The following is a 20,901-nucleotide window of genomic DNA, read 5'->3' on the forward strand; positions in this document are numbered from 1 at the left end:
CATCCCTGAAGACATAAGAGAATCTTCTTTTGTTCCCAGGCTAGGCCAATGGCAGCAAATAACCTAATTAGGACTTCACAAGCAGCTTGCCCAGTGAAAGGTAATTTAATTAGAGTCTTATTAGTTGTTATAACTACTTTTTAATGAAGCTTTATTACATTCAACTATGCAGATACCAAGCAATTGTGTTAAATGTTGGCAAACGGCTCATTAGTGTTTGATTTCACTTCCTTTTTTGCATTGTTCCCACCTATCCTGATATTCAGATGCCAGGAGCTCATTTTTCTCTTCAAAGCCAGGTGCAACCTTGAAGGCATACTTCCCTTTCTTATCCCATTTCCCATTTCTCTGGGATTCCCTGTCTATTAGAGTTGAATTGGAACAATATGAAGGATGGGGAGAGGCTTCCCACTGGCCTTCCATATTCCTTAATACTTCCATCATTAATCCCTCCCAAGCTGTACAATTTCAAGGACTTAGGGCCCTTGGTTGAAGTGCAAATGGTATGTTGGAGGCAAACACAGAAAACCATTATTATGAATTAATACCTTAGTGAAGATTAGCTCCTCATATTAGCTAATTGGCCAATAAATGAGACTGCAGTAGAATCAACCCTGGACTGAGTAGTTTTGATATTTGTTAGTGTGTAAAGCATGGGGAAAAAAAAAAACAAAAGAAGAGTTAGTTTTTACTATGCATGAGGCACTGGGCTAGATATTTTCATATTTATTATCCCATTTAATCCTTTTAACAACCTTGATATGAATGTATTATTATAACTGATTTACAGATGAGAAACAGGAGCACAGAGAGGTTGAGTCAGCTTCAAAGTCACACAGCTAGTAAGAGGAAGAGTGGGGATTTGAAGTCCCAGGACATCAGACAAAGGCTAGAAGAGCACTGAAATGTGGGCAGCCTTGGCTTCTAGGGGGCAGTATCAGGTCACTGGGGGTTAAGCATCCCAGGGGATCACCTATGGGCAGGCGAACCCCAGGACAGAGGATTGAGGGGCACTAAAGACTAACTTGGCAAGGCTTACAATTTGGCCCCAGCAGGTTTGATCTATTCATGTTCTGTCTCTCTTCATCATCCATGGGCAGTGCGATGTCATCATTAAGAGGACAGGATTTGGTGGCAGGCTGACCTAGATTCAGATCCTGATTCCAGCCCTTTTCTGTAGGTATGACCCTGGGCAAGCTGTTTAAGGTTTCTCAGTTGGGATTTTCTCATCTGGAAAAAGGAATAATGGTATCTTCCTTATATTTTTGCGAAAGTTAAAGAATATGTGTGAAGCTTCCAGCCCAGGGGAAATGCCAGTAAGGAGTGGCTCCTCCACTTCGGAATAGGTATTGGTGAGCTGTGTGGTTACGCAGGGAGGGCCGTGGGCAACAGGAAATGGACCCACAGGGAAAGTGAGATCTGATCTTATTACGTTATTGCTTCTTAATCTTGAGTGTGCATCTGAATCACCTGGAGAATTTGAGAACCCAGATTGCCTGGCTGCACCCCCAGTTTCTGACTCAGTATGTCTGGGGTGTCATCTCTACCAAGTTCCTGGGTGATGTGGATACTGCTGGGCTGGGGACCACACTTAGAGATTCAGTGCAAAGGCCTTTCATAGTGGGTACTCTCTGTGCGTAACAGTGGCTCTAATCCCTGGGCAGAACGTTTGGAGTCCATCCGAGCCTGGGGTGAATCAGAGAAGCAGAGCTCTGGCCTCCCTCCTCTTCCCTATATTCTACCCCGCTTCTGTAGTTTCTTGAGATTTTGGGATCCAGTCCTTGTGAACAGGGGTCAAAAAGGCTTAATTATGATGCCTTAATTTTTTGCCATGCCAGTCCTTGGGCCTGCTTAGGTTGAAGGGATATTTGTGGTTTACAGAGACAAGGAGGGGTTAGGCTCTGAGTAACAACTTCCAATTAATCTATTAGCCTGAAATTTTATATTTTCAATAAGTTTACCACTTTAACAAGCAGGACAGATAGTCTCAGACAAGCAGAAGCAACAGTGTTTGCTTTCCATCATTCTTTTTACCAAGAAGGGGCAACTCATGGAATACTAGTGAGATAATGCACATGGAAGGGTCTAACATAATATCTTAACAAATAAAAAAATCATTATTGTTTATTGAATAAGTATTTTTAAGCCCTTGTGATAGTGTGCTTTATATTAGGCTTTCTCTACTTTGGCACTATTGAGATCTTGGGACTGATTATTCTTTGCTGTGGGGGGCTTTCCTGTGCATTGTAGGATGTTCGGCTGTATCCTTGGCCTCTCCCACTAGATGCCAGTGGCACACCCCAGTTGTGACAACCAAAAATGTCTCCTGACAATGTCAAATGTCCCCTGTGGGGCAAAATCATCCTTGATTGTGAACCACTGCTTTACATGAATAATCTTATTTCATTCTCACAAAACCCAGTGAAGTAGGTGTTATTTGTCCCATTTTAGAGAAGAATGAGGGAGAGGAGGAAAAGAGAGGTTGAGCAATTTGCCAAAGACCACCAGCTAGTAAAGGAGCAGGTGCAGAATTGGAACTCAGGACTGACATAATCCAAGGCCTCATTTTGGACCACTCCCCTCCTCCTTTCTAAGAGGACACATCTAGGAAGATGTAGAGAAGAGCGTCTGCTTAATCATATGCATCCTGGTGATTGCCTCTGAGAAGGAGAGAGATGAATGGGATGAGGAGTGGGGCCTTTTAGGTGTATGTGCAACATTTTATTTAAGAGGAGAAAGAAGATAGGTAGCAAACTCAGCAACATGTTAACATTGGTTAAATCTGGGTGGACAAGTCATGGGTGTCTCAAATTACTTTTAATCCCCCAACCTTTTAATGAGAAGGAACTGGTCCCATTTTTATTTCCCCCACAGACATAGCCCATTTATAGAATTACTCATAATCCCTATTTATCAACAGATCCTTATTAAATGTATCCTCCAAAGGTGATATTATATTAGAGGCTTCACATACATTAATAGCTGAGGATTTTGAATTATTTACTCATGTCTGGCACCCAGCTGAGTCCTTTTCATCCATTTTCCTATTTATTCCTCACTCCAATCCTATGAGCAGATGATTTCAGTCTCGTTTTACAGATGTGTTAACTGAGGCTTAGCGAGATGAGCTGCAGAGCTAGGACTTCAGACCTGGATTTGCCTGATTTCAATGTCCCTGTTCTTTCTAGTACTCCAAGCTGCCAGCCAAACAGAACCTGTGAAGGGCTAACAAGGATGTTGGAAGGAAGGAAAGGAAAGGAAAGGAAAGGAAAGGAAAGGAAAGGAAAGGAAAGGAAAGGAAAGGAAAGGAAAAGGGAAGGTACCAGCCCTCTTTACTGGATGAGGCGGGGTGGGATGGCAGTGACAGAGACAGGCGGCAGGAAAGGCTTTCCTGAGGTTCTGAGACTCCCTGGCTGGTCTCAGTTCCTGGCTTAGGATCTTCTTGATCTCCCAACTTGGTGGAAGTGGGTCAGAGTTCATCTCTTCCCTGCCTTGTCCTGGATGCTGGTTCCAACACCTCTAGATTTAGTACAGTCTGAAAATAACTCTGCCTCTCCATCCTGACTAGCAGTTCAAGGTCGGGATTAAATTACCACCCTGACTGACCAGGGCTCATTGCCTGCCTCTCAAAAAAGCCTCCTTCCCCAGAAGAATCTGCTCAACACGCCATCTCCTTGCTTCTTAAGCAGTGCTCGATTAAATTTTCCATTCGTGAGGCTGGCATCTTCCGAGCCAATTTGAATTTTGCAACTAAAATGTGGTGCATTTGCCATGCCCTTGTCTAAATATAGACTGTCCACTGAGTTCCCTGGATCAGCACAGGCCCCCATGGTTGGGTGCGGCAAGCTTGGATGCCCAAAGGAATCCTTCCTTATTAACTCATCCTTGAGTGCCTGAAAGTTGATTGTTTTCCTGGGGTGGGGGTGAGTATCTTATTTTGTTATGGTTTTTAGTCAGTACATCAGCCCCAGAGCCTCGAACCACTGATGTGGATCGTGGTGGCCCTGGCAGCCATGTGAAAGATCGAATCCGTTTACACACTGTGGGTGACTGCTTTTTGTTCTCAGATCCTGGGTAACATACACACATTCCAAGGCTGCTGCTTGCTCTGGCTCCCCTGATGGATGGGGTGTTGCATTCCAAGAGGGCAGCTTGCTAGCCCTGAAGTCTGGAAGGCTGACACCAAATTAGTTGGAAGGATTTGAAGCTTTCAAGCCATCTTATCACCTCTGAGGGGAAGCTGACTTGTCACGCAGATGTCTGAAACTTCCCCGGGCAGTGAGGAACTATCAGCATAAAAAGTGGTTTCTTCAGCTATGCTGAAACACGCTTAGTGGGAGTGTAAATTGCTACATCCTTCCCAGAGGGTAATTTGATAATTTGGTCTGAGGCCTTTCACATGAGTCTACCTTTTGATCCTAACCATTCAAAGTGGATTTTATCCTAAGGCAATCCTAAAGGGCAAGTGTACAAAAGATATTAAAGAAAAAAATGCATGTATAAGAAAATTTGTCACAGCTAAAAACTCAAAACAATTGTACATCAAGAGGGGATGGATTATCAAACATACAAAAAGATGCTTAACCTCATTCACAGATATTTCACGTATCAAGTTGGCAAAGATCAAAAAGTTTGATAACAAACTGTTAGGGAATGAGTGGTCACTCTCAAATGTCACTTAAGGAAATGAAAATTGGTACAATCTCTATGCAGGATGATTTGGCAGTATTTATAAAAATTAAAAAAAAATTTACTCAGAATAGTCCACTTTCAGGATTTTAATCGTATAATGTGGGAAATACTGAAGTAGGTACAGGAATATTCACTACAGTGTTGTTTGTAATAATAAAAGATTTGAAACAATCTAAATGTCCTTCTATAGAAGTCTTTTTTGAAGAAAAAGGAATACTATACAGTATCAAAAAGAATGAGGTTGCTCTATTTATAATGAAGTGGAAAATTTCCAAGATGCACTGTTCAGTGAAAAAAGCGAAGTGCAGAATAGCGTGTTATTTCTATTAAAAAGAACATATAAATATATTTTTATATGCATAAAATATCTCTGAAAGGATGTGCAAGAAACTGGTATTAATAGTTGCCTCCAGGGAGGGGAATTCGATAGGTGGGGACCAAGGAACTGAGAGGGACATTCTTTTCATTCTACACTTGGGCCTTGTGAATGTGATACCTTGTGTGTGTCTTATCTATTTACATAAATATGACCACTATTGTCATAAGTGGATTGGTTATATATAATATATTATGGTACCTTCTATTATGGATTGCAATACATCATTTAAAAGATGTGAAATACAAATTAAAAACTGAAATGATTCAGTTTTATTGAAATGGCAAGAAGTCCACACTTGATACTTAGTGATAAAAGCACTAGGTGATATAATTTGTGTATACATACACACACACACACGTGAAATAATGTGAAATATGAAATACAGAGGTGTATAAAAAAGTTAATAATCTACTCCTCCTCACTTCTCTCTACCCCTGGAGGTGACTAATAGCTTTTAAAAATAGGATTCCATAAAACCCTATGACTTGTCTTTTTCACATAAATATCATGACAACCCTCCGACATGATAGATCTAACCTATTTATTTTAACAACTTTACATTTTAATATATTTAAAATTCCTTATTTAGTAAAATTGAACATAATCAGGTTAAACCTAAAATATCAAATATTTCTTGCTCCAGTGATTCCGTTTCTAGGAATTTATCCTGAATATGTGGGCACAGACACATCAACAAGAGTACTCACTGCAGCACTGTTTTTAGTATGGAAAAACCAAAAATAACCTAATGTCAATGAGCTGGGAAATTGTTAAATAAAATAGGATATTCCATAGATGGATTACTATACAGTCATGAAAAGGAAGGCAGTAACTATACATTCTGACAGAGAACTATGCCCAAGGTATGCTGTTGAGTGTAAAACGTAACCTCCACTATAGTGTTTATAAAATGATACCATTTGTAAAAATAAACAGGATGTAAACATACATTCCACACACATACACACTCAAATATTTACACCTACATACATATGTATATGGATGCTTACAGATAAATAGAGTATTTCTGGAACTATACACAATCTGGTAACAGTGTTTGCTCCTGGGAAAAAAGACTGAGAGTGCTGGATAGAGGTGGACCTGGGGTCTGGTGTGGGTAGACTGATTTTTCTTTTTTTTTTTATTCTTCTTGATTTAAATAAAAGCCTATGCACTATTTTTAAATAAAGAAAGTAGATTTAAAAATTGCTACAAGTAATCATGCAAGACAGTTACAAAGCACAATGGCATAGTCCAAGTTCCCTGTGGTCCTACGACTAATTTGAAAGAAAAAAGTATAGAAAACCTCATGTCCTGAAGTACATCTTTATAATGTCATAAGATAGGGTTCTTATTCTGGGGTTAGGGAGTCCCTGAACTTGGATGGGAAAAATTATTATTTTTTTTTAATTTTTTTTAAAGAATTAACCTTTGGCTGAAAGTTAGCATTTTCTTCCACAGGAATGCAGGCAACAAGCCACAGTAGAATTAGCAGGATTTGTCGCCCACAGAAATCAGATTTACGATATTTTATTACGTTTGTTGCAGATATCTTGAAATATTTCCACTTGCCACTACTTCAAATTATAGTAGTTATTTATTTGACTTGCTGCTAGATCTTGTTTAATATGTTAATAATGAAGAACATTGTTTTACTCTACAATAAATTTGTTTTTTCAACATTATAATAGCTATTTCAACATAACTGATTTTCTTTGATATCCTGTGTATCTTATTTTATGTATCTATTGTAAGAAGGGGCTTCACCAGATTGCCAAAGGGGCCCGTGCAACAGAAAAGCCCAAGAACTATTGCTTAAGATAAAGTCTGCGGAGCTGGGGACAAGGAGTCACAAATGACACTACGAGGGTATACCTGGAAGCAGGTACCACTTTCTCTTGATGCCAGGGGGTGATTGATGGCCTGAATATATAAATCAGAGATGTAATTTTTTTTGTTTGTTCCAGTTGGTAGCACCCCCTCCTCCCCCACCAGCTGCCTCTCTGGATCTCTGCCCGGCCCTGTACTGGTGGCGTGAGCCCTGGGGCCCATGCCTGTGAATGACAGTGAGCCCGGCTTGCCCTTGGTCCTATTTTAACCTCCTTCTGGGCCATGGCCAGGGTGCTGAGCTCAGCCTCGAAGCGATGCATGCTAGCTTGGCAGGAAACACTATCTTAAAGAATTTTAAAAAGCGTGCGAAGCCAAGCCCCAAATGCATCCCAGCTTCAGGGGAGCAAGACACTGCGGGCAGATACCCCTGGAAAAAGTTAAATGGGGCTCTGAAAGAAATGGTCCACTTGCATGTGCTAGGACATTCTATTTCTGAACATTTCGGCATGAACTGTTCATTGGTGCGACTTTTACAGCGGACTTTGTGTGCTCACACCAGAGAGGGGCACTTGAGTGCTCAAAGGGGACTCACGTGTGCTGCCCCTGGGTGTGGTCACGAGTGTGCTGTTGACACAATCTAAGAACACAAGCCTGCCAGTGAGGATGGTACACTGGGTTGACCTACGCCCTGTCATGTCAGGAGGGGGGTGATGAATGGGTGAAGATGCCCCTCCCCTGCCATCATTCCAGCCTGACAAGTCCCTAAGACATAGCTCGCTTTTCTTCTCCTCCCCCCAATATTATTTTGGTTCACCTTTCTTTCCGTCTCCTCTTCATTCTGGAGACACTCATCATTCAGGTCATACCATCTGCCTTGTGCTGAAATGGATCCACTCCTTCACTGACTCACTCATTTAAGTATTTAGGGTCAGCCAGCCATGGATTCAGATCCCAGCTCACTGACTCACTTGTGCAAGTAGGGTAAATTAACTGAATGAAGACTTAAAACTTTCCAACCAACCTTTACATTAATTCCCTTTTCCCACAAAAAACACATACGTGAAGTTGTGTCTTTCCTCCTTCAATTAATGTTCACTTCATTCTCTCATTATTAATCTTTCTCTGTACTGCTGAGGCCATGGGTGCCAGACTCTCTCCTCCCCCATCTCAGGCTTCTCAGTGAAACCAAGGCACCACTGGACGTTCCATTGTAAACACTCTTACTCCGGGAGTTAAAATATCGAGGTACTTTTACCATTCAAATTGAGACATTTTGAGAATATGAGAGGGTTACAATAATCATCATAGTGCCCTTGGTAACAGACATAAGTGGAGACTGGCTCAGGCAAAGTGGGATGTCTGGTCACCCCATTATAGAGCAATGCTATATCACCTACAAACAGACCCAGTGTATCTTTGGTGCATTAGCAAAGCTGGGCACCTTCACTTTTTTGGGGAAACACTTTGATATTAAAGAAATCAAAGTAGACTTCATGGGATAAATTAGAATGCTGGCCTTCCTTCCATTCATTTTAGGGCCGTGTGTGTGTATATGTCGTGTGTGTGTGTGTGTGTGAGTGTGTGTGTGTGTGTATGTGAGAGAGAGAGAGCAAGAATTTAGAATTACATTTGGAGGTGGCGGCAGCATTCACTTCTCAATACCTTGGGCCTTTCTGAAGGTCTTAATCAGGCCCTGCTATAAAGTCACCAGAATTGTGTCCTCCTCTCCTACTTCTGTGGGGACCAACTCTGACCATATCCCTCCCAGAGGTGAGAGGCAGGTGACAAGGGCTGAGAAGGTGAGGGAAAATGGGGACTGACTGGCAATAGACAGGTCTCCCCCAGAGGCGGTGGAATGGCAACCTTTTATGAAGAATGAAGATGCTGTCCAATTTTCAAGCTCATAACTTGGGTCCACTCCGGTCTTCATCTATCTAATCCTTCTTCACTGGCCCCATAACCAGACCCATATTGGCCTTTTGGTTTCACAAGAGCAGTCAAGACACTTTCAACGTGCTTGTGGTATTTTCAAGGAATGGGACAAGTCACCTAACCTCTAGGCCTGTTTTCTCATTTATAAGGTGAGCAGAACATTAGTACCTATCTAATGGGCTATTGGGAGGTTCAAATGGTAGATGAAGTCTGGCACATACTGTGTGAATCATAGCTGCAATTGCTATTTTTATTGGGAGTCTAGTAGGTACATGTTTCTGGGCATGGAGGACAGGAAGATGAGTGAAACCTGGACCATTTCCTCCAGAGGTTTGCAGCCCGGTAATACTGCTAAAGATGTGCCAATCAGTCCTGATTCCCGTGAACAAATGTGACAAGCACCATACACAAGGTGTAAAGGCAGCCATCACCGCCAGGGAAAGGGGTGGGGACCAGGAAAGACTTCCTAAGAGAGGTGTCCACAAAACTGGGGGTCTACAGGTGGACAGGATTTGGACGTTCAGAGGGTATGGGAAGAGCATTCCTGCCAGAGGGAACAGTATGAAAAACACACAGGGTAAGGAAAATGTAAGGTGTATTTGGGGAAACAGCAAACAATTTGAGTTAAGGCGCGCTCCCAGCACCCGTGTTAGGCAAAGAGGAAAGACGCGGTCACTGCTTACAAGAAGTTCACACGTTAAGTCCATCAGTCACGAGGCTGCTAGAGAGAGCCACCCCTGCAGTGTTAGGGGTGGACCATGGGCACTTCCTTAACCTCAGGGCTCCTCTCTTCATGGGACCCTCCAAAGCCCTGGGAGGGATCCCAGCGTGTCTCCTCTGGGTAGCGCTATTTTGCAAAGTTTTCATGAGTAAGATCTATTACTTGCAACTGGTTAGGACCACTATCTAATTCCACTCCAACTTCCCTCTGTCATATTTCCCTTCATGTGGGTGTTAGTATAGGGGCTGTGAGCATTTTTGGCAACTAGCTAAGATACATTTCATTTGGGTTCTCTTGAATATACATATATGGTGTGCATATATGTATATTCTTATATACATATATGTGCATTTTTTTTCTGTATAGCTAGGTTATCACTAGTCAGGGTTACTGCAAAGTGGAAAAACAGCTTCTAGAAATACTCTCTTGTCCACGATGCCAGCCTTTGTGACGTCAAGAGGTAGGACCAGAGGCTGATCCAAGGTAGGAGAGAGTCCTATGGTGCTGAGATCACACATATGTGGTGGAGAGGTGAATCAAGTTCTGAAATGTATGCAGCCAGAAATTAGGCTGTGAAAAACTGTTGTAAATTTTATGTGTTTAACCCCAAAGCCCAAATTTGATAAAAGCCTTAAAGGTATATGGCACTACCCGTAGTATGTTGTGAAGCTGAAAAAAATCTAAAGCACCCGTAATAAAAGAAAGAGAAATTTTGACTTAGCTTGCTAGGGGAAAGACCCAATTATTTTTATATTCTTTATGTTCTCACCAGGATACGGTGCCTTTTGGTTGCTGAATAACAGGCAGCCACTTGCCCTTCCTTTCCATCTTCTCAGAATAGACTCTGCTTTCCCTAGGGCCTCTTTGGGCTTCCATAAATCAGGGCTCAGAACCCCACACCTAGTATACCCCCAGTAATGAACCCTTTAGCTTTATCTGATTGCCTAGATGTGAATCCAGGTTCTGTCACTAATCAGCTGGGTGGCCTGAGGCAAATCACCCAATCTCTCTGAACTTCAGTTTCCTCATCTGTAAAATGGAGACAACAATAGTGTCCATTTGGTAAGCCTCTGGGAAGGAGTGAATGAGAGCATGCATAGAAAGCACCCTTAGCCTGGTGTAAGCCAGGCATACGGCAAGACCTAATAAATGGAGCTATTAGTATTACTATTATCAGATGTGGTTAGGGAGCACAGTGACTGTGGAAACATCCTGCAGATGTGGGAGAAAGCAATTTCCCATTGTGGTCTGGTGGCCATCAGTTATTTTTATGAGCCACACATACTCAGGTAAAGGCATCTCCTGCATTAGAGATCTTAATAGGCCCATCTGTGATGGCACTGCAGCTACACACACACCCACTGGCATTTCTGTGGTCTGTTTCACCCCAGAAGGACTGGGTGCTTCCACAAATGGCCCCCATCCTATCATACCTGACAAGCATGACTCCACACACATCATCCTTCCCCCTCACTGCCCCCCTGTCCCCCGCCCTACGCCTTTGACTCTTATGGCAAAGCTGAGGCTAATTTGTTTATCCATCACTGAGAGGATAAATCACCCTCCCCCTTTCTTCCTGCTTTCGCCCACAAATATTTATCGTGCCTAACTATCATGGTGTCTCCCATGATTCTAAGACTTTAGGAGACTCACAGTAAAATTTCAAAAAAAATTTTTGGTGGGGACAGACATAGGGTTACCAACTTTTCACTTTGCCAAGTAGAATACTGCACACACACACACACACACACACACACACACACACACACACACACAATGACTATCACCATCACTTATTACCATCATTCCATTAAAGAAATGTTATTTCAGTTTCCCAAAATAGACAGGACATAGCCTTTAGAATAAAAGAACAGTCATTTATACTGAGTACATTTGGAAAAACACAGAACTTTCCTAACTCTTCTTTCATTTTGTCATGAGCCAGTAAAAATTTTATCACCCATGGGCACCAGACCTCAGACAAATGTCTGGAAGCACTGTAGTAACAACAAGAATAATATAACGTATGTTTATTGAGTGCCAAATATGGAGTCTAATAGATTCTATCATTTACTAGCTGTGTGACCTTGGGCAATTTACCGAACCTCTCTGAACTCTAGACACAGGGTGATGATCCTTGCTCTGCAGAGGGGCTGTGAGAATTACAAGCTATACAGAACATTTAGTGCTGAGCAGTGTTACCTGCTACATTGAAGACCTGCTTCCACAGTGCTCATTCTCCTTCCCTTCTCCAGGGAGGCTCTAGTTTGAAGAGTTCACCTTCCCTCCTAACAATCTTCTGCCTTCCTCTGTATGGACTGGCCCGAGGGACTGGGCAGGACTGGGGATGTTTCTGGCTGCACTGGGGGAAGTTTAACCAAACTTTGGTTCTCCAAGGGGTGTTCATTCCAGGTTCCCAGGCATGGGGAGGACTACTGCTATGCTGGTGGCATAATTGCCTGTGAGAACTGGTTAAAAATTGAGATTCATGGCCCAATCATGAAAGACTCTGATACAAAGGTCTGTGGTGGAGCTCAAGAATCTGTGCTTTTGAAAGCAGTCCCCTGCCAGATGTTTCTAATGAGCATCTGGGTTTGCTGATGGTCACGGCTCCTGGGTTTTGGGTTGGGACATTTTGTCCACTCACCTCATAAGAGTGTCTGGCGTATCATTCCTAGCATGGTATCTTGTGAGCCCTGATGAATGGGGTCTGAGGAGATCCTGGGAGGAATCCTCTTGGCTGTGTTTCACCCAGTAACCTCAGGGCTATTCCAGACACATCTCTTATTCTCCTGTATCATAACCAACCCATCCCCAAGTCCCTGAATCTGTCTACTTCTCTCCACCTCCACTGCTACCAGCGTGGTCTAAATTACCACCAGCACTCACTGGGATTACATCCTCCTAACTGCCCCATCTCTGCTCTGTGCTCCATATAGCTGCCTGAGTCATCTTTTAAACACATAATCAGATTGTATCTCTTGTCGGCTTCAAACCCTTTGGTACTGGCCACGGCAATTTATCATAAAATCTAAAATCCTTAATGTGGCACAAAAGCCCCTGCATGGCCCAACCTGTGCCTGCACCTCCAGCCTCGACTTGCACCTGCCTCCCCTCTGTTCTCCAGGCTCTGGTAGTTCCCTACGAGCTCCTCCCTCAGGACTCTCAGGTGTGCCATTCCTTCTGCCTGGAGCTCTCTTCTTCTACATGCCCCTTTAACTGAATTAACTCCTCCAAACTGTTCAGGGTTCTGCCTAAATGCCACTCAGGGACCCCTGTGATATACCTATCCCTGTTGTATACTTCTAATAGCAGCATACCCCTTTTCTTCAAATCTTTTTTCATGATTTGCATTTATGTTTATTTGCATGTGTATATTTTTCAAATTACCTGTGTTCCTCACTAGAACTAAATTCTATTAGAACGTGAAACACAGCTGCTTTGCTCCACAATCTCCAGCATGACGCCTGGACCTAGTAGGCTTCCAATAAATACATACTTATTCAGTGAATGAATGAATGAATGAATGATTAAAGATGTGCAAACAAGTCCCTGTATGAAGGGCAAGATCCCACTTTTTCTTCCTGGTTGGGGTGACTAAATGCCCAATGTTGAGAGACCCATATCATACACAGTGCGGGAGATATAGAGAAAGCCGAGCCCTGAGCTAGAATGTGGATGACCTTCCCTGATAGTTCATGAGTGAACTTTTTTCAGGGGTGAGTGGGGAATGGAAGAAAGACAGGGTTTTGTAACAGAAGTAGAATAATCAGCTTTTGACAAGGTGGCTCTGGGGCTCCTGGAGAACATTTGCTATGAGAGCAGGTTGGGACCAGAAAGCAAAAAGGTCAGACATCTTTGTGCACTGGACCAGGTAAGTGCCTGTTCTGACAGACACGGATTCAATTCTTGTCTCTACCATTTACTTGCTGTGTGACCTTGGGCAAGAAGTCTAACCTCTCTTAGCTTCAGTATATTTAACTGTCGAGAGGGAGCAATTACTTTCCCCTGTCAGGGTAGCTGTGAGGATTAGTGAGATAATGTCTGTAGAGGGCCTAGCAGAATGTCTGGTACATAGTATGTGCTCCATGATAATAGGATCTCACTAGGCTGTGAGCCTCCTGCAGGCAGGGGCCATGTTTGCTTTGGTTCAACAACCCAGCGATTAGTACAATGCCTAGCACATAGTAGGTGCTTTAGGAAGTCTTCATTAATGATTTTATAAATGACTGAATGTATTTTCCTGCAGTAAGATTTCCCTCTTCTAGGAAGGATTCCCTGTGTGTAAAATTTTCCCTCACTCAAACCAATTGATTTCCCTGTGAGCAACTCAAATCCCTGTGTTCTGAAACCTCAGAACTGGAGGATTAGCGTGTGTGTCTTTGGGGGTGGCTCTGTCCTGAGTCATCTCTGAGACCCCCACCCTCCCTTATGCTCTTGTGGGAGCTGGAAATTCATCAGCCCTAATCTGAATGAGAGGACTGGAGAAACAAATCAATGGAGAGAGGGATTCCGATTTGGTTCCAGTACTACAGAGATTACAACTGTTTCTTTGAAACTGACTTTCATTTATGTGGAGGGGAAAGCAGTTAGTTCAATAATGGCTTCCTGGTGCCTTTCAGCATTTTAAAAGACGGAAGAAGGATTTGGAGCGAGGCAAGGTTCCAGTGTTTTCGAAATAACACACCAAGCCCAGCTACCAGTTGGCTGCCCAGCGCTTCCTGCTACCCACCCGCACCCCCATCTACCACACACCCCCATGCACCCCAGTGCAACGCACATCCCTCAATAGCCCAGCCACTTCTTGAACCCTGACCAGGCGGGTGGGAGTTGGCCTTCACTGTAATGCCAGGCAGCTGAAGATTCCTTGGACACCTTGCACATCGCCCATCAAGTAGAAATGCTACTATATTATATTCCAATTATTTCCTGTCCCTCCATGGCCTGATTCCAGGGGCTGAATAAAGAGGTCCTTGTTTGGTGGATCCATCCCTGCTCCTGAGTAAGTGAGAGCTGGTCCCTGGCCCAACTTGGTCTGAGGCCACAGGGAAAAAGGGTGGGGAGGAGATAGGGAGGGTGTTACAGGTGGGGAGGGCTCCACAGGAGATGGCAGGCCTGTCTCTGTAGGCAGCCCAACCTCGCTCCCAACAATAAAAACAAGGGAGGAAGGAAAACAAATGGGGCCCCTGACCAGGACCCTGTAGGGGGCAAGGCTATTTTCCTTCCTTCCCAGGAGGAATCCCAACCCTTCTCTTCCACGGAGAAGACAAACACAGCGATAGAAATCTCGCCATCCAGGCACCTGGAAGTCTATCGCCAACTGGAAGTTTACTCCTACCTGGGCTTCTCTGTTTGCCAACCACTGTCTTCCCCCAGATCTGCTTTCTCCCCTTCTGAGTGAAAAGCCTTTCATGGAAAATTTAGAATTTGGAACCTGCAGCAGATTCCAAAGGAGTTATTGTTCTACATCATGCTACTTTTATTTGGGTGTTATTTGAACTCAGACGAAGTAGAAGCCCACATTTCCATTTTGCTCAGATGCTCTTTCTATTGATAAATTACTAAGAACATGTTAATTAAGCACCTTCTCTGTTTGAAACTCTTGAGTAACTTTCGAAGTCCATCCCATATTCAAGGCCTGGGGTCCACACTCCTTACCCGCCAAGGGTTGGGTTTCCAGGGGAGAAGCATGTGGATGGACTCAGCTCAGAGACAGCACACGGGGAGAGCTCCGGGAGATAACAGATGGTCAGAAGACTTCAAGTCAAGGAGAAGAGAAACAAGCTCTGATAGCATCAGGGTGGCAAGAACATCTCACTTTCTGTGGCATGGAAGCCAAGGACCTGAGATGTTAGGAAGATAAGGTCTCAGAAAGGCATGGACAGAAAGAGGGGGGAAACAGAAATAGTATAAGTGAGAAGAAACTGAGGGTGTGTCTGAAGAGCAGGACCCAGAGGGAAGCCACATCGTCCTGCACCACCGCGTGGGTGGTGAAGTGCTAACCTTCGCAGTGTTTAAAAACCTTGGTGACCAGGAGGCTGGAGCCTGAAAGGAGCTGAGAGATCCCCTGGCTGGTGCTTCTCAAAGCCTGGTCTGCGGATCTCCTCTTCAGAATCACCCGGTGGGCTGGTTAAACGTGATTCCCGGGATTTCTCTGATTTACTGACTCGGATTCTCTATGCGTTAGGTCTTAGAAGCTGAATTTTTATCTAGTTCCACAAATGATTCTGATCCTTATTGAAGTTTGAGAGGCCTTGATCTAGTCCAACCCTCTTGTTCGCTGGAAGTGAGACCTGAAGCCCAGCTGGTAAAGCAACACACCTAAGTTCACAGAGCTAATTTATGGCAAAGCTCACATACATAACTCTATTGCTCCTGACCCTCAGAGCAGTACTCTTTCCATTTCACCATGCTGGCAGCCTCTTCACTTGTTTCCCCTGCCACCTAAAGTGAAAGCCTGCACCTTTGATCCACTCCTGCATCCTGCAGGGGCTTTGTCTTTCCTGAGGATGCTCTGGTCACAGCCTCTGCCGGCTGAGGATCGGGGGAAGAAGGAAGAAAGGAAAAAGATCTAGTTCCCTTCTGAGCCTTTAATAACAGGTATTGGCAACTGAATGGAGAAGAAAACACAGTTTTAGCTGCAGGGTTATTGGGGTTTGGTTTGTAGTACTAAGAGCTAGCTTACATTGAGTATTTGCTGTGTACCAGACACTGTATTAAGTCCTTTCCATGCACTAGTGCAAACCCCATGGAGCAAATAGTAATTAGCCCTATTTTGCAGATGAAGAAACTGAGGCTCACAGAGAAGTCATTTGCCCAAGGTCACATGGCTAATTATTGGCCAAATCACTCCACGTGCAACCACGATATTTGTATGGTCCAGTGCAGTGTGAACTGTCTTCCACTTTAACTGGACAAGCCTGCAAAAGGACCCTGAGACCTTGGGAAAGAAAAGAAAGCTGGGGGCTTCCCTGGTGGCGCAGTGGTTGAGAGTCTGCCTGCCAATGCAGGGGACACGGGTTCGGGCCCTGGTCCGGGAGGATCCCGCGTGCCGCGGAGCGGCTGGGCCCGTGAGCCACGGCTGCTGAGCCTGCGCATCTGGAGCCTGTGCTCCGCAACGGGAGAGGCCGCGACGGTGAGAGGCCCGCGCACCGCGATGAAGAGTGGCCCCCGCTCGCCGCAACTAGAGAAAGCCCTCGCACAGAAACGAAAACCCAGCACAACGAAAAATAAATTAATTAATTAAAAAAAAAAAAAAAAAAGAAAGCTGGGCAGCGGGATGTGATCACTACTTGGGGTAGAGCTTCAAAACCTCTCCACTTAACATGCTGAAAATATTCTGAAAGGCATTAGCTCGAAAGCTAGCCTTAGAAATGACAATATGGAGAGTAGGTTAAACAGTTTTTCTTTATCATTTTTAAATGGAAACTCCCGACATCAGTTTACCCTCTTTCCATTTGGCTCTTTCTCTTGGAAGCAGTGTGTCTTTAGGATTTTTGTTACTTCGGGGATTTATGTTCGGTTCCAAGTGAGCCCCTGGTGTGACTGTAGGCATTAGTGGTCCATAGCAAGTAGCAGCCGTTGTCTCTTCTGATATCACAGCACATGACTCTGTCATAATTACCTCCCTCCATTCATTTCCTGGAGTGTCCCCCAGGGATAGAAAAAGAAATCAAAGCAGATCACTGCCTCAGAGAAGGGACAAGTGTTTCCTGAGCTGTGTGGACAGCATGTCACAGTACCCTCCTCTAGGTTTACCTCCTACCCAGACCTTGGCTTCATCCTTAGAGGAAGTCAGGTAGCCTTTTGAACAACTCACTTAGTAGGACTCCCAAACAAAATAAGATGGGCACATTTTCATAGGAGAGAATGTGCTCAGTTTCATACTAGCAAGACTTGGTGTCTGGTAGCTGAAGGTGGGGGGCAACTATAATTTAATTCTGGACATTCCATAAATCACCAGAGTTAGGGATATTTTGGGGTGAAAACTGAGAATGTGTGACCCTCTGGCCATCTTCCTTCTCTTTCAAATCTCAAGCTTTAGATAAAGGCTGGTTGGGGCTGTGAGGCTGTAAAATGCTCTTATTAACTCGTAATGGAGTGCGTGGAGGTGATAGCAAGTGGTGAAAAGAGGAGGGGGAGAAGGCAGACTCTGCAAAGCTCTTGAGGAGCGTGGATCTCTGCAGGAGCCCTGGAAATGCTGAATGAAAACTGCCTTTCTGTGTACGAGCTGCTTCCTTGCTTCCCAAATGCCGTGTCTGCGGTAACTACAAACTATTTTGTATGCTGCATTAGTGACGCCGCCTTAGTGGGCACATGATTACTACTGAAATAACGCTGGTGTGATGTTCAAGTCCAGTGTCCTTTTTAATTATTAAACCAAGGCTGCTGAATGAGTCATTGCACATAGCAGATTTGCCTCCCGAGGTTCTATTTCAAGTGACTCGTACCTTAGCGTGTTCCACTAACACCTGAGTTGGTTCTTAGCCACCTACCCCATCTGCAAAGCCTTTGCAGAACAAACAATATTCTCCAACCTCCAAACACACACAGACTGCATAAAAAACTAAAACCCACAAAAAACTTTATAGTAAGCTCATCAGTAAACCCAAGATCTGAAAATGCCCCGTTCCCCTCCGCCAGTCCCCAACTTACCAAGTGGTAGAGCGATGAAGAAGGGTAGCCAACACAAGATGAACATACCGACTACAATGCCCAAGGTCTTGGCTGCTTTCTTTTCCCGGGAGAACTTAAAAAGTTTGACAGCTATGGAACTCCTGGGGTTGTGGCCCTTGGCCTTGGTACTGCTGAGGGTGTCCTCGTGAAAGTTCTTGGAGTGGATCCTCAAGGTCAGCTCCTTGGAGTTGGACATCTCCTTCATGACTCCAGCCTCCAGGTTCTTGGTGGTCCTCTTGGCAACGATGTAGACCCGGCAGTACATGACCAGAATGACCGCCAGAGGGATGTAGAAGGAGCCCAGGGAGGAGAAGAGGGCATAGAAGGGTTCTTCAGTGACCCCACATTCCTTGTCATCATTGGGCGCCGGTTCCTTCCACCCAAGAAGAGGCCCAATGGAGATGACCGTGGACAAGACCCAGACGCTGAGGAGCGCCAAGATGGCCTTCCTCCTGGTGACCAGCGAGGGGTACTGCAGAGAGTAGCGCACCCCGATGTAGCGGTCGATGGAGATGGCGCACAGGCTCAAAATGGAGGCTGTGCAGCACAGGACATCCACGGCGGCCCAGATGTCACAGAAGATACGGCCCAGCACCCAATAGCCGAGCACCTCCAGGGCCGCGGAGAAGGGCAGCACGGTGAAGCTTAGCAGCAGGTCGGCAATGGCCAGGTTGACGATGAAGTAGTTGGTGGGCGTCCTCAGGTGACGGTTGCAGGCCACAGACAAGATGACTAGGATGTTGCCCACGATGGCAAAGAGGATGAAGGCGCCCAGCACCAGGCCCACGGAGATGGCCCTGGTGATGTCCAGCTGGGGCAGTGTGGAGTTGCTCGAGGTCTGGTTGGGGCCAGTGAAGTTGGCATTTTTCAACTCTCCCCAGTGGGCAGGTGCTGATGTGTTGTGGCCGGTGTCCAGATCGGGATTCATTTTAGAGTCCGCCCTCCATAGCCAGAGGGGTGACAGGGCTGGGAAGGGCTGGCGAAGGCACCTCAGCTGCCCTGAAACTTTGCTTCCCCCGTGGTCTTCTTCCCAGAGGCGCCCTCCTGGCGAGAAGTCATCTCCCCCGGGCAGCCCAGCCCGGCAGCACGTCTCCTGCCTGCACCGAGCCACTCGCTCGCCTGTCAGAGGGAGGAGGAGGAGAGAGGGGACGAGGCGGCAGCTCCAAGTTTAACGGTCCACGTCAGGCGCGCCGGGCCGGGCTCGCGGGGAGCGGCGGGGAGGAGCGGGCAGCGGGGCAGGGGGCGCCCGGCTCTGCCCGGCCCGCGGCGGGTCTGCGGACAGCGGCGCCTCCGCCCAGCTAGCGCCGAGGAGGGTCTGCTTTCAATGAGCCGCCTCTGGGCTGACTGCACGGCGGTGACATCAGGCGGGGGAGCCCGGCGCCCTGACTCCGCGCGGCACTAGGGGGCAATGCGGGTCCAGCGAAGGCGCCCGCAGCCCCGACGCCGCCACCCTGCTCAGCCCGGAGGCGGGCCGCGCCCCCGTCTCCCCCAGGGCAGGCCAGTAGGGGGAGGGGAAAAGGTGGGGGGAGCGGGGGCGGGGGTGGGGATAGAGCGACCTGAGCGTGGGGATCCCCCTGTCCCCCACCCCCAGGTAGCCCACTGGGATTCTTTTCCCCCCTATTCACTCCGCAGTTTAAAAAGTGGGCTGGGGGTGCTTGCCTTTAGTGAGGGGGGTCTGGAGTCAGCACTCAGATATAGGGGGCTCTGCAACTTGCGTGGCACCTAAAAGAGGAAGAATTCCAAAGTTAGTCAAATGGGAGGGACTTGAGTCAGATTGAGACCAACTCCCATCCTTCCCTCCCTGTGAAACCTCTCTGGTCTCATAAGAAAACTCGGAAGCTTCTTGTGATTCATTCATTCACTCACTCACTCATTCATTCAACAGATTGTTAACTGGGAACCCCCTGTCGGCCCTGGGTTCTGTTCTAGGCGCTGTGGGTAGAGTAACTGAAGCAAGCAGACAAAGACCCCTGTCCTTGGGGAACTTCCATTCTAGTGGGAGGAGACAAACAAATAAGTAGGCAAATTCTGAGGTGCACCCTATGCTGACAGGTGTAGCAGAGAAAATAAAGCAAGATTGGGGAAATGGAACGCTGTGGGGCGCATGTGGAATTTTATAGGGGTGCTCGGGATTTTCCTGAAGTGATATTTGAGCCAAGACCTGAAAGAAATGAGGAACAAACTGTGGGCTATCTGGGGGTGGGAATGGGGTAAGAGACCTCCAGGCAAATGGGGAGCGGACTTGGGGAATCCAGATTATTTGTTGAATTTTTTTCCCCTTTCCGCCTGGTATCCATGTTGGACATTCAGCTATAGGGACACACTCCCCAAGGTGGGTGAATGGTACTTAGGAAAGAGGGTATGGCCAAGGATGCCGAGGGAGAGCCTTATGTTAGTTAACATTTATCCATATGTCCCAGTCCCAGACAGCGTGCTAAGTACTTGTCGCATCTTCTCACGACCCTAGGAAAGAAGGACTATTCTCATAATCATTTTCATTTAGTGGATGGGACACCAAGGTGCAGTGAAATTTAACTCTGCGTAAATCCACATGGCCATCAAGGAGAGAATTTGAGAGTTGAACCCAACTGTGGGTCTATCCAAAGTTGAGGACTTAGCTGTTATGTCACACTTTCCCCCCAGAAGCAAAGAAGGGGGTGAATTCTCACCC

At 45.7% G+C, this 20,901-nt stretch overlaps 1 protein-coding gene across 1 annotated transcript in view; it reads right to left on the bottom strand.

The window, feature by feature from the left end:
* The window catches only part of ADRA1B (adrenoceptor alpha 1B), a 58,398-nt gene extending 38,829 nt beyond the window's left edge, over positions 1 to 19,569 (bottom strand). Inside the window, exon 1 of the mRNA XM_036847476.1 lies at positions 18,210 to 19,569. Coding sequence (XP_036703371.1) covers positions 18,210 to 19,158 — 949 coding nt within the window. The 5' untranslated portion in view covers positions 19,159 to 19,569. The remainder of the gene's footprint in view (positions 1 to 18,209) is intronic.
* Positions 19,570 to 20,901: the final 1,332 nt, after the last annotated feature.

The sequence above is a fragment of the Balaenoptera musculus genome, chromosome 3 (genome assembly GCF_009873245.2).
Source record: "Balaenoptera musculus isolate JJ_BM4_2016_0621 chromosome 3, mBalMus1.pri.v3, whole genome shotgun sequence".
Lineage (NCBI taxonomy): Eukaryota > Metazoa > Chordata > Mammalia > Artiodactyla > Balaenopteridae > Balaenoptera > Balaenoptera musculus.